Source organism: Pelophylax lessonae (assembly GCF_965119305.1).
Source record: "Pelophylax lessonae genome assembly, chromosome: 3".
NCBI lineage: Eukaryota > Metazoa > Chordata > Amphibia > Anura > Ranidae > Pelophylax > Pelophylax lessonae.
The window spans coordinates 235,444,171-235,459,491 of NC_138770.1; the positions used below are offsets into that span (position 1 = coordinate 235,444,171).

The following is a 15,321-nucleotide window of genomic DNA, read 5'->3' on the forward strand; positions in this document are numbered from 1 at the left end:
GCCATCAAAAACAGGTTCATTTTCACTGGTCTTGTCCAGTTGGCAATAGCCAGGCAAATAGACATGACAGCAATTGCTAACTGCAGGGCTAGACTTGCAAAGGCAAAGTGGGCCTTCCAAATGCCTATCAACAGATAGGCATTTGGAAGCGGTAACATCCTCAGTGGGTACTGTAAGGTGTTAATTGAGAATTGAATAGCAGGAAACACTACAAGAATAGCAAATTTCTTCCTAAAATCCCATTCATTTGGAAAATCTCAGCAAAAGCTTAGAATAAGTGAATACTCAGAATTGGTCCAGTCCTCATAAAGTGCACAATCAAACTGTGTGTGTATGGGAGTCTTTTTTTGACTAAGCCAGCCTCTTAGTGCCCATAGGGGCTTGTTTTGGATGTGGAGAGTCAGGTGCTGCTAGGCAACAACTAGCTTACATCATGTCAATTAGTGTTGCTCTACAGCAAAGCTGTAACTTGTGGCTCATAAAATGCAGAGGAATGAAAATCCTCTGTAGTTTCTGCTACAAATTCAGGCCCATCAATACATTCCTCTATAATATACTCAAGTATTTCATAACAGGGTCAGGGAGAATAGAGGATGTCTGCAAAATGCATGAAATTTGGTCTTTTTGTTCTACATTGCTATGTGAGGGGATCCCCAATGGGGTATTCACAGAATAGAATTTTAAAATGGATGGAATTTTGCATGTGCAGATACAGGAGCCACTATAACTTAAGTGCAGACCATGTTACTGTGGCTGTGTCTCAGTAGTAGATGGCAGTAGGACTTTATCCACATGCTGTGTGCATTTGTGGCAGAAAAAATAGGCAGGAATTCATCATCCAGGAGGCGTGAAACAGCTACCTCATCAAGCCTATAAATGAGAAGAAAAATTGCCAATTTTAAATTGCTTGTGTTTGAGAAATGTGAGAGACAAATATAACAGGGGCACCACATTAAAGTAAACTTAAACTTAATTTACCCCATTCCTCTGCCTATAAAACCATATGGTGAGCTAAGTACAGCAGTTTATCAATTTAAAAGCCAGGAAGCAGTGTAAATATACAGGGAAACCCTGTCTTACCTTATGCACTATGCTGGGCCTACTAGGGTTCAATGCCTCACTTATCGTGGTGGGCATACCCACAAAGGAGTTTTCAGGGTCTAGGAACCAAATAAATAAACCACAAACTTGGACCTGTATAACACCCTGCAGTTAACTTCCCATGTTTGTGCCAAGGTGAGCCCCTAACACAGTATTCAGTGCACATTACAGGTCAGCCCCACACAGTGGGGTCTGGGCACAGCCCCTAAGGTAACACTGTGGGATACCAATTCAGAATCTGCTAGATGGCCCACATCAATAAGCAATGTTTAAAAAGAAAAATGCTTCTACAGAGGAGGATGGGTTCATCAGCAAAAGACACTAGTATAAAACTGGAGTCTCACAGAATTGGTGAGGGGGTAACCATAGTAAGTTAACACTGGTAGCCACTGTATTTGAACATTTATACATTTTAGCCAGGAAGTCTGAACTAGGTGATGGCACGGCTGCTTTCAAGCTCAATTTTTGCTTTATGAGTTTCTGCAGAGCTAAACTTTTGTTGTGTACCAAAGTTAAGGAAGAGCTTTGCAATGAGAAGAAACTGATCAGATGGATCTATGTAGAAAAGACTATACAATCACATGGGACTTTTCACAGCAGCTGCATGCCCTTGGCCTTGATATCCAATACAGTGCTAAAACTCTATTTCTCTTCACCTGCTGCACCTATAAATTAAAATATTATGGTGTGATCCTAGCGTTATCAAAGATAGGAAAGTGCCAGAAGGCAAATTCCAATAACAGTTCAGCTCTCCAAATCACAAGAGCTATCATTGTAGATATAACATTATATAACTGTATGTAAGTAGTTTTTGGATAGTAAAGGTGACTGAAAAACTTCTAAGCCATTTTTAATCTACACATGTTGATAAACGAGTCACTTATGACATTATTCAAAGAAGTGCAATAATCAATAGTAACCAATTACAGATTACCAAAGCGAGAGCATTTAAAGTTGAAATTTGATTGGTTGCCACAATCTACTGCATAAAAATATTGCCCTGTGTTTTATTTCATATTTACAGATTTAGCACTGTGCTTTGAATTTTCAGATTATTTTCACATTATAATCCGATTCCTTAATACTGGTGTGTCAAGGTCAGGTAAACAAATTTAATTTAGAGTGTCATTACATGACAAAGATTTAGAGCCACTGCTATAGAAGATGACATCAGTACATAAAGTCAATTGCTCCTGGACTAGAATCCATCGCTTTTGATTTTGAGAATGGGAAATCATAACCTGCTAATCGAATGAGAAAAATATTTAAAAAATGTATAAGTGTGCAGACCAGGACAATCCAAAATGACTTTCCAAAATATTCAGTCTGAGTTTTAAATAGAAAGCCTCCTTCTTTGTAATTTGCTATCTTCTCCGACAAATTGTGAATTTTCACTTCTGAAGAGAAGAGAATTAGTACGAGACAGCCACAGGAACCTACAGAGAAAAAGGACATACACATATAAGCACCATGATTGACATTATACAGTGAGCTAACTTTGGCATGGTAATTACTCGCAAGGTTTGTTCATCAAATCTAATCTTGGATTTTCATCATGCCATGTTAATTTTTAAATGAAGGTGAAGTAATCAATTGATATATGATTACCTATAGCGCTTGCCAAAAAATATATATTTTTACCAATAATCTTAAAACTATAAATTCAGACTTATAAAAGTGCATATATATCCCCGTGATCCAATATAAATATTAAATAAATAGGTACACTTTAAATATGAATAAATTAAATACAGTATAAATTAATTCGATAAGTTTGCAAATTCATATATAGTGCAAAAAATTCATAAAATCAAAGTCCATATACAAAAAAGTTCATTGTTTTAAAGTGATGTGACTTCTTGATAGTGAATATTCAAGTAAATAAATAAATAAAAGGTGCACAGTGAAAAGTGCTAAGTGCTGCTGTAATAGATCTTCCACTCTATCCCTGGTGTCAATCCTTGTGCTCCACTGTGACAAAATAGAGAGATTTCACACTCACCAGATTGCGTGGGCCCTATGTGCCTTACGACACTAGGACCACCAGAGCTTTATGACCCCCAGGGTCTGGGTACGTTCCCTCCAAGTGGGTGCTTTCTCCTATAACAGCGTTCCTCCTGCCGCCAACTTCCAGGCAAGGATGTTATGGAAGAAAGGAAAGTCTGGATAGTGTAGTACTGTTTTCCAAATGGTTTTATTGCACAAAAATCAGGTGAGCCAGTTACAGAGTCCCAATAAAAGCAAAGACTATAAAAGCAATAAAATTCCGAAGGAAATTGGAGTAAAATTCAGATAAAAAGCCGTCACTGATGTGAGCTACGGTGTGGAAAGTGGCACTTCCGGGTTGCGTTCCACCGGGCTCAAGTGACGTCACGACGTGCGTTTTGTCATTGGCTAGACGTTTTCAGAGGTGTGAAATCTCTCTATTTTATTTACTTGAATATTTACTATCAAGAAGTCACATCACTTTAAAACAATGAACTTTTTTGTATATGGACTTTGATTTTATGAATTTTTTGCACTACATATGAATTTGCAAACTTATCGAATTAATTTATACTTTATTTAATTTATTCATATTTAAAGTGTACCTATTTTTTAATATTTATATTGGATCACAGGGATATATATGCACTTTTATAAGTCTGAATTTATAGTTTTAAGATTATTGGTAAAAATATATATTTTTTGGCAAGCGCTATAGGTAATCATATATCAATTGATTACTTCACCTTCATTTGAGCACTCGCACTTTCACTATAGCAGCTGCATTTTACACATATTTATATATTATTTATTTATTCAGAAACTCTAGGGTTCTCCATTTGGCGCGGGAATATACTCTGTATATTTTTCTCTATCATGTTAATTTTTACTCAGTTTCTTTGAGGACAAAATGAGCATGATGAGCTGAGCAAGTCAGTACCACTAATAGGGTCTCTGGAGCTCTCAAAGAGCTTGGCTTAAGTATGGGTGGTCATCTGGCTTCAGTTTTGGATTGTGTCTGGCTGTGATCTGAACTTCATGGGTAGTCTTTCTGAAATGCATTCTTTATAAAATCCTTCTGGAGAGATTAGTTTTTCCTCTGACAAGGTCCCACCTCTTTATACTGTGCATGCATGCTGCAGCCCCATTCAATCCTTTGGGTAAGCTGTATTCATGGTCTCCAGTGGTCCCTCAGAGTATGTCTTACCCATAGGAATAAATGGATCAGTGGAATAGGTGCACAGTATAAAAAAGAGGCAGATGGTACCTTGTTGGAGGAAAGATCACTGAGCAGAGGGAGGGAAAGTATTATCCTAGTTGGACTGCAACTAGGAAGTTAGGGGGATTAATTACAGAGAAACTTCAATAAAGGTAGCGTTGTCCTTTGTTGTGAACCTGTCACAATCCTGGGCAATTCAAAATGCAAAAACAGTTACATTTAATGAAACAGGTTACATTTAGCCTGGGTTCACACTATTGCAAACACCGACATTGAATGTGATTCCACTGCATTGCTGTGCAGATCACATGCGATGTCTGTGCAATGCGAATTCAGCCATACAGTTTGTATGGCTGAACTCGCATCCCATTCGCACGAAATGGTGCAGGAACCTTTTTTTTCCCCGCTCTGGAATCAGATCACATGGGTGTTCACACCCATGTGATCAGATTTCTGTCTCAATTCACAGTTTGCACTGCGATCTGCAAACCAATCTAGGGGTGTCATTAACTTTGTATTGACACCCCGCAGCGATTTGTAGAGGGCAGTGTGAACTGCCGGCAGGGGAGATGCAATGCAGGAACCTGCAATAGAATCGCATCGCAGTAGTGTGAACCCAGGCTTAATGAAAAACACATAATAAAATGATCAGCTGATCCTGAGATATAGACCAGGGACGTGCTGTGAGGTCAGTGGCTGGTGAGGCACTGGCTAGTATCAGAGCTAGATACAACCCCCACAATATTTAGTGAATAAACCCCCACAGTGTAGCCAAGCGCTGTGAGATGAAAAATGTCATCTTCATCTTCAGGCTTATTTCCTAAAAACCTGCGCGTCAGGACGCAGGCAGTCAACCAAATTCCCCCAGACAAATAAGCGTCGTCTGAAAAGAATCTATTGGACATCAGATTTTTATTTTTTATTTCTGCATTCTGTAACTGCCCTGTAAATGCTGAGATTTCACTGGTCAAGTACAGGACTGTTACAGAATACAGAAATAAAAAATAAAAATTACACTGTGCTCTAATAGCTACCAACAGTCCTGATTTTTAAAAACAAGTCCTTATGCTGGTAAATTAGTAAACTGTGAGAACTAATGAAAGTGCCATATGTATTCTATATAATAAAAGAATAGAACCTGAACCATTCTCTGATTATATAGATTATATATAGCACTGTCATTAGTTCTCATAGTTTACTAATTTATCCAGCTTAAGGAATTGTTTTAGCATATGTAAACCGCGTTTAAACAACACATGTGAGGTATCGCCGCGAACGGTAGAGCGAGAGCAAAAATTCTAGCACTAGACCTCCTCTGTAACTCTAAACATGTAACCTGTAAAAAATTTTAAAGCATCCCCTATGGATATTTTTAAGTACTGAAGTTTGGCGCCATTCCCCAAGTGTGCGCAATTTTAAAACGTGACATAATAGGTATCATTTGACTCAGCATAACATCGTCTTTCACATTATACAAAAAAATGGGGCTAATCTTAGTGTTTTTTTTATTTTTAATTCATGAAGCAGTTTTTTTTTTTCTAAAAAATGCGTTTGAAAAATTGCTGCGCAAGTACCGTGTGACATAAAAAGTTGCAATGACCACCATTTTATTCCCTAGGGTGTCTGCTAAAAAAATATATATAATGTTTTGGAGTCATTTTTTAGCAAAAAAATTATGATTTTTATATGTAGAAGAGAAGTGTCAGAATTGACCTGGGTGGCAAGTGGTTAATTACCATAAGTAAGTAAAATACAAAAAATTATTATATATTGTTTTTAAGGTAATTTACTATATTTTAAAAAACTGTACTCAAGCAGGTGGCTTAATGGACAAATTACTGAAGTTTTAAGTTATAACTTCAAACCAGTAATTTCACAGTAAGTAGATAAATAATAAATGATTATGTTATAACATATAACATAATAATATATTATTTTGCTTGATTAAAAAAAATACCTTTTCAGCAGCAGTAGATTCTCCCTCTTACCTGTATGAGAAAAACATGGGATTATGGGTAAACCTTATATCCATAAGCCCATGTTTTTTCCTTGTAGTTAAGAGGGCTGGGCTGGAAGGGAGCATTTGTCTTTTAGACACACGCCCCCTTCTATGACACTGCAGTGAGAGGAGAGCTTCCACTGCAGCATTTTTATTGGACAGCTTAGATCAGGCATGTCCAACCTGTGGCCCAAGGGCCGCATGCAGCCCAGAACCGCAAGCAATGAGGCCCACTGCCCCCTGACAATTTTTTTTTTTTGCTGGGGAGGAAGGAAGTCAGGTCGGGGGCACGGCCACAGCAGCTTCCAACTAATGGTAGGCAGAGCCTGAGGGGAGGGGGGAGGAGGCGAGCATGTGCAGTGTTTCTGACTCCTACCACCATGACCGCTTCAAATCACTGAAGTGGTCATGGTGGTAGAGTGTTCCTTTATTATCTCTCAGGAGAAGTAACCTCTGTATACTGATTCATTTAATTTGATCATCCTCGAGTTGTGTTAAATTAGTGCGGGGGGCACGGCGGCATTTTATTACATGCCTTAACTATAGTATATATTTTATATGCGGCCCGAGAAAATTTCTCTACTCTCAATGTGGCCCAGAGAGGCCAAAAGGTTGGACACCCATGGCTTAGATCAATAGTGCTTTACCATTGGTCCAATCCTCCAACCAAGCTGTCCATTGAGCTCAGTGCCTCTGACAAGAAATCAGAGGCATTGTGAGCTCATTCTCGCAGTCTGCTGCAAACAGATTCTGACAGGCTGTGCAAGGAGCCCGGTATCTCTGGAACCATAGGTGCTTGGAGCCCTCCAAATTTGGGATCTCTGTGACCCCAGGTTGCTGAGCTATGACCCTCGAAGCTCTATCGTTTTTTTTTTTTCTTTATTTATGTTAATGGCAGGTAAGGCTCTGCCTCCCCTGACTGCACGTCCCTGATATAGACAGATGAACTGATGTGCAGATCCCAATTCCCAAGCCTCCTGATTATTCAAGTGAGGTTACCTATCACATTAAAGGAGCATTAAAAGGCTCAAAAGGCTGGAAGAGCAGGCTTTACTTTTTATTACCGGTATATGCTTTTTATCATATGCTCGGGTTTCCTTGGTTTTCTAAATACACCTTTAATTGCTACACTCCTAGTCTTAAACTCCAATTTTGCACATTCTGCTCATCCACTACTCTTGGAATGCTTATCTAGACAGATGACCTGATATGCAGATCCCAACTCCCTGCACCCCCATTATTCAGTGAGGAATCCTGTCACAATAAAGGAAAGGAGCCTTAAAAGACTAGAAAAGCCAGAAGAGCAGAGCCAAGCTTCATTTTTTATCACATGCTCAGGTTTGCCTGCGGTTTGACAAGTTTTTTTAAGCACGCATTCTTCTTTCTACATATAATAAATTCATATTTTGTACACTCTTCTCATCCACTACTTGTCTAGTATGCCTATCTCTGTCTATTCAGATGAGCATAACACAAACAGTCAAGTACTTACATGAAATGAAGCACCACAGGTATAATCCCACCGGACCATGTAGCGTTTCAAAAGGATTACCAAATGCATTGAACATAAAGAAGCCAGTTCCTACCAGGGCAAACGCGATAAGGGTTGTCGTAAATATAACCACACTGACATGCATGCTGGCTGGAATCACGTTCAGCAAATCTGGAAAGACTATTAGAAAAAAAAAAAGAAAATTAGTTTGATTAGATTACTTTTTTTTTTTTTTTGTGGAACTGCGCTCGTAATACAGTTTGACGGAGGAGCAGTGTGGGGGTTAAATTAGCAAAAAAGTTTGATATAGTTTTGCTTTAACTTTAAAGTTAATGCAGGGCAATACAACAGGTTCACTTTAAGGGCTCTTGCACACTGCTGCCTGAAATTGCTCAGTTTTCAGGCATACAGAATTTTTGTTATTGAGCTAAAATGTAGCCTATTGCTTTCTTCTACAAAAAAAGTTTATAAGCAGGTTTTAGATCATACAAAGATAAAAAAACAAACCACTTGAGAACAAAAAATGTACATAGTTAATAATCCAAATAATAATGGCAGAGTACAGGAGGATAAACAAATGATGGAGTCACATTAATCTGAAGGACATAAAGGACTGTTTATCAAGATCAAAAGGCTCAGGAGAGTTTAGATCAAAAAGGAAGACATAAAAAATTATTAACTCCCACCCATCCAGCCTATTGTAATATGATGGCCGAGCAGGAGCTTTATTATCCTGGGAGGACGTCATTTAACGTCCTCCCAGGATCGGGCCGCTCTGGCACGATCTGTCACCCTCTGTGTCTACTGGACACGGCCAATGAAAGATCACTGTACCAGCCCACTGCAGTGATCAGTGATGGCCAATCACAGCACACCACACGACAATTGTACACAATGAAAGGCTTTGATTCGTGAATTTCATTGTGTACTATTGTGATGAGCTCTGTGATTGGTCACAGTGATCACATGGTAGAGACGAGGCCAATCACAGCCCATCTGTACCATGTGATTAGCTGTGGCCAATCACAGCTAATCACAACAGTAAATACTGAATAAGTAGTTTTTATTCAGAAAAAATATTTGCTTATAACTGTAAAATTCACAGGTATAAGCAATCATAGTGTGTACAAATAGGAAATCCCGGAGTAGTACAGTGTTACTATGGTAACAATGTATTGCTCTGGTCACTGTATGTAAAAAAAAAAAAATTGTAAAAAAGAGAAAAATGTAATAAAAAAAATGTAAAAATTGAAAAGATGTTTTTACATAGTGTCACCGGTCAGTGTCCCTGATCACCGCCACACCAGTTATGTAATTGAACTGTACTACATTGGTGACATTATTAAAATTTAAAAAAATAAGTATAACTAGAATAAGAAATTGTGAAAAAAAAAAACTTTTTTAATTTCTTCATTTTACAAAAAATTGTGACAAAAATGTTACAACTTCAAAAAACTTGCCATGCCTCTTACTAAATACCTCAAAGCATCTACTTTCTGAAAAGGGGAAATTTGGGGGATATTTGTAACTGTTCTGGCGTTTTCGGACCTCAGGAAATGAGAAAGGCCGTCAGTACATCAGGTTTGATCGATTCTCAGATACTGTATATATACCATAGTTTGTGGATTTAATAGCTTTTTTACAGACTAAATAATACACACTGATTGTGTTATTTCCACCAAAGAAATGTAGCAGTATACATTTTTGCCTACGTTTTTGAAGAAAGATTATTTATTTGCAAAATGTTAGAACAGAAACAAAGAAAAACGCTTTTTTACATACAGACAATGTGCATCATCATGGCATGTGCTAAAAACGCACATTAGCACCCAAGCATGTAAGAAAATAAATGTAAAAAAATGCAGTCATAAAGATTTACTAGGGCATATGCCTAGATGTGAACTGGTTACTAGTTTTCCTAAAGGGAATCTGTCAGGATAGAAATACTTTATTCAAACTGCTTTTGATGGATTGCTTTTATATACGCATACTCTAAAGTTGTCATATCTATTCTTGCCTCACTGCTGAACAAGTTATCCACTTCTGGACCGGAAAGGCTTCCCCCCTAATGACCAGGCCATTTTTGCGATTCGGCACTGCGTTACTGTAACAAACAGTTGCGCAGTCGTGCAACGCTGTACCCAAATTTATGGCCTTTTTTTCCCCACAAATAGAGCTTTCTTTTGGTGGTATTTGATCACCTGTGCAATTTTTAATCTTTTCCCGCTATAAACAAAAAAAGAGCAACCTTTTGAAAAAAAAAAAAAAAAACACTTTTTCACTTTCTGCTATATAACATCCCCCCCCCCCCCAAAAAAAAAAAATGTAAAAATCAAATGTTTTCATCATTTTAGGCCAATTTGTATTCTGCTACATATTTTTGGTAAAAAAAAATCCCAATAATGTATTTTGATTGATTTGCGCAAAAGTTATCACGTCTACAAACTAGGGGAAAGATTTATGTTATTTTTAATATTTTTTCCCTAGTAATGGCGGCGATCAGCGATTTTTAGTGGGACTGCGACATTGCAGCAGACAGATCGGACCCCTAACTGACATTTTTGACACTTTTGGGGAGACCAGTGACAATTGCTACAGTAGCTAAAAATATGCACTGTTACTGTAATAATGAGACTGGCAGGGAAGGGGTTAACCCAGGGACGATCAAAGGGTTTTAAGTGTGAGCCTAGGGGATGTTTTCTAACTGTGGGGGGATGGGCTTGTAATATCAACACAGAGACCTGAGACCTGTGATCCTAAATAGGAGGAACACAGGAGCTCTGTGTTGATACCAGAGAGAACAATGGTTTGCTGTGTTTACAACAGCAGACCGCTGTGCTCTCTTCACGGGGAGCGATTGCGAGTGCCCGGTGACAATAACCTCAGCTTCCCCACTGGCAAGTGTACGACGATTTTCGGGAACCTGACGACCTGCCGCCGTATAGCTGCGACGGCTGGTTGGCAAGTGGTTAAAGACCTGACACAAGCATATCATATTGAGTGCTGGCACTTGATATGCATGTACTTGTTACATGTCAGTAGTGACATAACCCATAAGCTCTCATGGCCCAGCCATTGTCAGTGCTCCATCCTCTCCCCTGCAGCAGCCATGCACTGACACAGGGTTGTCAGAGCTGCAGGATCAAATTAATGAACAGGAGCAGATAAAAAAAGGTAAGTAGGTAAGCATTATTATATTATTTTAAGCCACTCGCGCCACTGGGATTGGGTGGATTGTGTTAAGCTGATCTGTGGGATAAACTGCTGCTTCAAAGGACCCTAGGGGTGAATACCAAAGGATTAACAAATAAGGCAGCGCTAGATCCTCCTACCTACTGTAAACGTTCCAATAGGTGCAAAAATTGCTGTGCAAATATACAATTACATTTTATATAATAAATTGATCAAAGGTGCAATATTTAAAAGTGTAGCAACTAAAATCATATACATCAAATAGGTATGTGAAAGTGCAGTGCTAAGCTGTGCTGCAAAAACATAATAAATATACGTTGTTGTAAACATATAACTGTGCAATAGATAAAGTGCAATAATTAGTGCCATAATGATGTGCTCAAATCCTGAAGCATGTTGAAAGTATACAGGACTAGGCCTGAAAAAGTTCAAACATTGTACATTCCAAAGTGATAGGTCCTTTGTGCAAATTATTGCAACCCAACCGTGGTGACTGTGCGTGATTTGAACAGTAGTGGTGGCACCCTCCGAATCACCGCCAAACTGTAGTAACGATACCGACTCACCAGATGGTGTTGATCTTAGTTGGCATACGTCAACTAAAGATCAGTGTGCGCTTAGGGGTCTCCTTTCGCTGAGAGGCTTGTGTCCCAGTGGATGGATGGATGGATTTCCTGTGAGTAATCTCAGAGGGCGAGATAAGGAAGAGGACTCCTCATGGTGTAGTACAGTTTAAAAAATCCAAGTTTATTTAAAAAGAAATTAAAAATCCAGCAAACATTATTCCATATAATCTATGGTGGCCATTTCTCTGGGTCTCCCCGGTACCTAGCAGTTAGCCTTGATCAGTCCTGGGGACCGCGCCGCTCCTGGAAGTAGGGTAGATAGGCATGTGGTTCAGAGCAGGCCCCGAGCGAGGCAGCGTGCGCTGCAGCCTGACGTGTTTCATCACTGGAATGATGTCATCGGAAGCTCTTGCGTTGCAGCTTGACGCGTTTCGTCACTGGAATGACGTCATCTGAAGCCAACTAAGCCAACGTATGCCAACAAAGCCAACGTATGCCAACTAAGATCAACACCATCTGGTGAGTCTGTATTTTTCCTACAGTTTTGCGGTGATTCGGAGGGTGCTACCACTACTGTTCACAATCATGCACAGTCACCACGGTTGGGTTGCTTTAATTTGCACAAAGGACCTATCACTTTGGACTGTATAATGTTTGAACTTTTCCAGGCCTAGTCCTGTATACTTTCAACATGCTTCAGGAATTGAGCACATCATTGTGGCACTAATTATTGCACTTTATCTATTGCACAGTTATATGTTTACAACAACGTATATTTCATTGTTTTTGCAGCACAGCTTAGCATTTTATCTAGCACTGCACTTTCACATACCTATTTGATGTATATGATTTTAGTTGCTACACTTTTAAGTATTGCACCTTTGATCGATTTATTATATAAAATGTAATTGTATATTTGCGCAGCAATTTTTGCACCTATTGGAACGTTTACAGTAGGTAGGAGGAGTAGCGCTGCCTTATTTGTTAATCCTTAAGTAGGTAAGCACACTGATATTTTTTTATACAGGGTAGGCAGCATAGGTAGGGAAACGAGGAATTTGAGAACAGTTATAGTTAGGTTACCCACTTGCAGAGAGCATCATGATGATGTACGGTAGCAAAACGGCCTCCCTGCGCTGGATCGTGGGGAGTGTGCTCCAGCCCAGCTGTGCGCTGAGCTTCATCACAGAACATGCTGATCACCGGGTCCAGGCCAACGATTGACCGCCGGCACCCGGTGATTGGCTCTGAGCTTACCTGAACACAGCTCTATGAATGTGAACAACACAGAGCTGTGTTCATTGACAGGAGATCTCATTGTTTGTTCATTCTCTGCTAAGCAGGGAATGAAAACAACTAGAACCCCAGTAAAAGCAGCACGCAGTACACACATAAACACTTGTTAGGCACACATTTAACCCCTTGATCTCCCTAGATGTTAACCCCTTCCTGCGCAGTGTCATTTGTACTGGGTCAATGCATATTATTAGAACTGATCACTATAATGTCACTGGTGATGTCAGTGGCAGTCAGTCAGTTCTCCCCAGCATCAGTTGGTGTCAGATTGTCCGCTGCACTATCACAGTCCCATTATAAGTCGCTGATCGCCGCCAATACTAGCATAAAGAAAAAAATAGATAAAAGTTTCAGTATATATCCTATAGTTTGTAGATGCTATAACTTTCACACAAACCAATCAATATACAGTTATTGGGATCTTTTTTTTACCAAAGACATGTAGCAGGATGCATTTTGGACAAAATTTATTGGGAGATTTAATTTTTAAATTTTTTTTATGGTGTATATGTTCAAAATCGCCGTTGTATTTCATTTATATCATAAAAAATAAAAAACACGGAGGTGATAACATACCACCAAAAGAAGGCTCTATTTGTGTGAATAAAATATTTTCATTTTTTTTTTTTTTGGGTACAGCATTGCATGCCTGATCATGGAGGGGGTAAATTCTTCTAGAGGGCAAGTGCCTATTCTTCCACTTTAATATTTACCTGTCTTGCTGCCTGCGCCACCGGCCTTCGCTCCTGCGCCACAGGCCTTCGCTCCTGTGCCACCGGCCTTCCCTCCTGTGCCATCGGCCTTCCCTCCTGTGCCATCGGCCTTCGCTCCTGTGCCACTGGCCTTCGCTCCTGTGCCATCGGCCTTCCCTCCTGTGCCATCGGCCTTCGCTCCTGTGCCACTGGCCTTCGCCGAAGAATCTTCTGCATCCGAGACACCTAAGGGTGTGTTAGTTGCCTGGTTCCATCCGCCGGACCATACATCACTACTATACCCTTTAGTGATGTAGGGGCATTCTGAAGAAGCAACAACACATAGCAAGGTATGCAGGCATCCTGTGACATTGAGGGGAAATCTTCCCAATGCAAATAAATAAAAATAAAACTTCCCTATCTTACCTATGCAAAAATAAACTTGGAGGAGAAATATAGCCAAATTTTGTATTGCACACTGCATGGAATATTCAACATTTCAGCACTTTGTGAGGAAACACTTTGAATTTAAGGAATATCAAGGAATTTTCACTGGATACATGCTTGTCACTTTACTAATGTATTTTTGAGCACGCAAGCCCTTTTTTTTTCTTTATTCTATTGAGGACTTTTCACTGGCTACCTGCTTATTTGGACTATTAATTGCACATTGGATGTTTAATAATTTTTTACTTTTATTTTTTTATGAAATCAATGCAAGGTGGTTTTACCATATTTATTCACTTTATTTTTTGACACATTTGGTGGATTTGGAAATATTATAACAAATATTATTGATCAAATTTATTTGTTTTTTTTTTGTAAAAATACATTTATACAAAAAATACTATAGATCACAGGAGTGCAGTTCATTCTGCCCCCTCCACAGCCCAACGCGGCAGTGAATGCTGGAAGGGCAAAGCAGAGAGCCAATACCTGACAGTCACTGACTCTCTGCAGCCTGAAGACTGAGAACTGAGCGATCAGCAGTGTTTGATCAATCAGTTCTCGGTCTTAAGCCCCGTACACACGTGCAGATTGTCGGCCGAACGATCGGCCGTCTTTTGTCCCCGGGCTGTCGTGTCCGCTGAAAAGTGCAAAAGACTGCACACGAATTTTGTCCGCCAACAACAGCCGACTGCAGAAGTGATGTCATGTGATGGTTAACTTTCCCTGTGTTTTTTCTTTTCTGAGCATGCCCAGTCTTGCAAATCTGCTGTCTGTCGGCCGAAATCTGTACTGACTGGAGAACAATCAGCCGTTCTGGTGTCGGCATACAAAAATTTTAATGCTTGCACAACAGATTCTGTTCGGCCGAAAGTGCGCTGTCGGAAGCATCATACTAACAAGCTGAAAATCGGCCGATCGGTCGTCGGCCGAATCTTTTCGCCCGACAATCTGCACGTGTGTACGGGCCTTTAGAGTCAGCGTTGGATAGAAGCAGCATTGAACTGATGTAACTTCCACCTAGGAGTATATTTGAGTATATATTTATTTTTTTCTAATCCTTACCCCCTCTATAAACAAAAATGTGTTGGCTGAATCTCCACTTTTAAATAAACCCACAAATACTTAAATAGTTTTCTTGTAGCTTCATATTGTGTCAATGTGTTAGCAATACCTAGTACAATAGGGATAGGTATGAAAAGGCTTAATAGTTGACTGCTCTTGCTCAGAGCAAGTTGTAAATTCAATCCCTTTTATGTAAGTGGCCTGACGTGACATTTTATTGGCAAAGCAGCACAGACATCATTAAAATTTTACATGTGATTCAAACA

At 39.5% G+C, this 15,321-nt stretch overlaps 1 protein-coding gene across 1 annotated transcript in view; it reads right to left on the reverse strand.

Moving 5' to 3' along the window:
- Positions 1-1,690: 1,690 nt before the first annotated feature.
- The window catches only part of CLRN1 (clarin 1), a 69,995-nt gene continuing 56,364 nt past the window's right edge, over positions 1,691-15,321 (reverse strand). Inside the window, exons 2-3 of the mRNA XM_082252184.1 lie at positions 7,798-7,977; positions 1,691-2,537 (exon numbers count right to left, since the gene is read on the reverse strand). Of these exons, the coding sequence (XP_082108310.1) occupies positions 2,272-2,537; positions 7,798-7,977 (446 nt within the window). The 3' untranslated portion in view covers positions 1,691-2,271. The remainder of the gene's footprint in view (positions 2,538-7,797; positions 7,978-15,321) is intronic.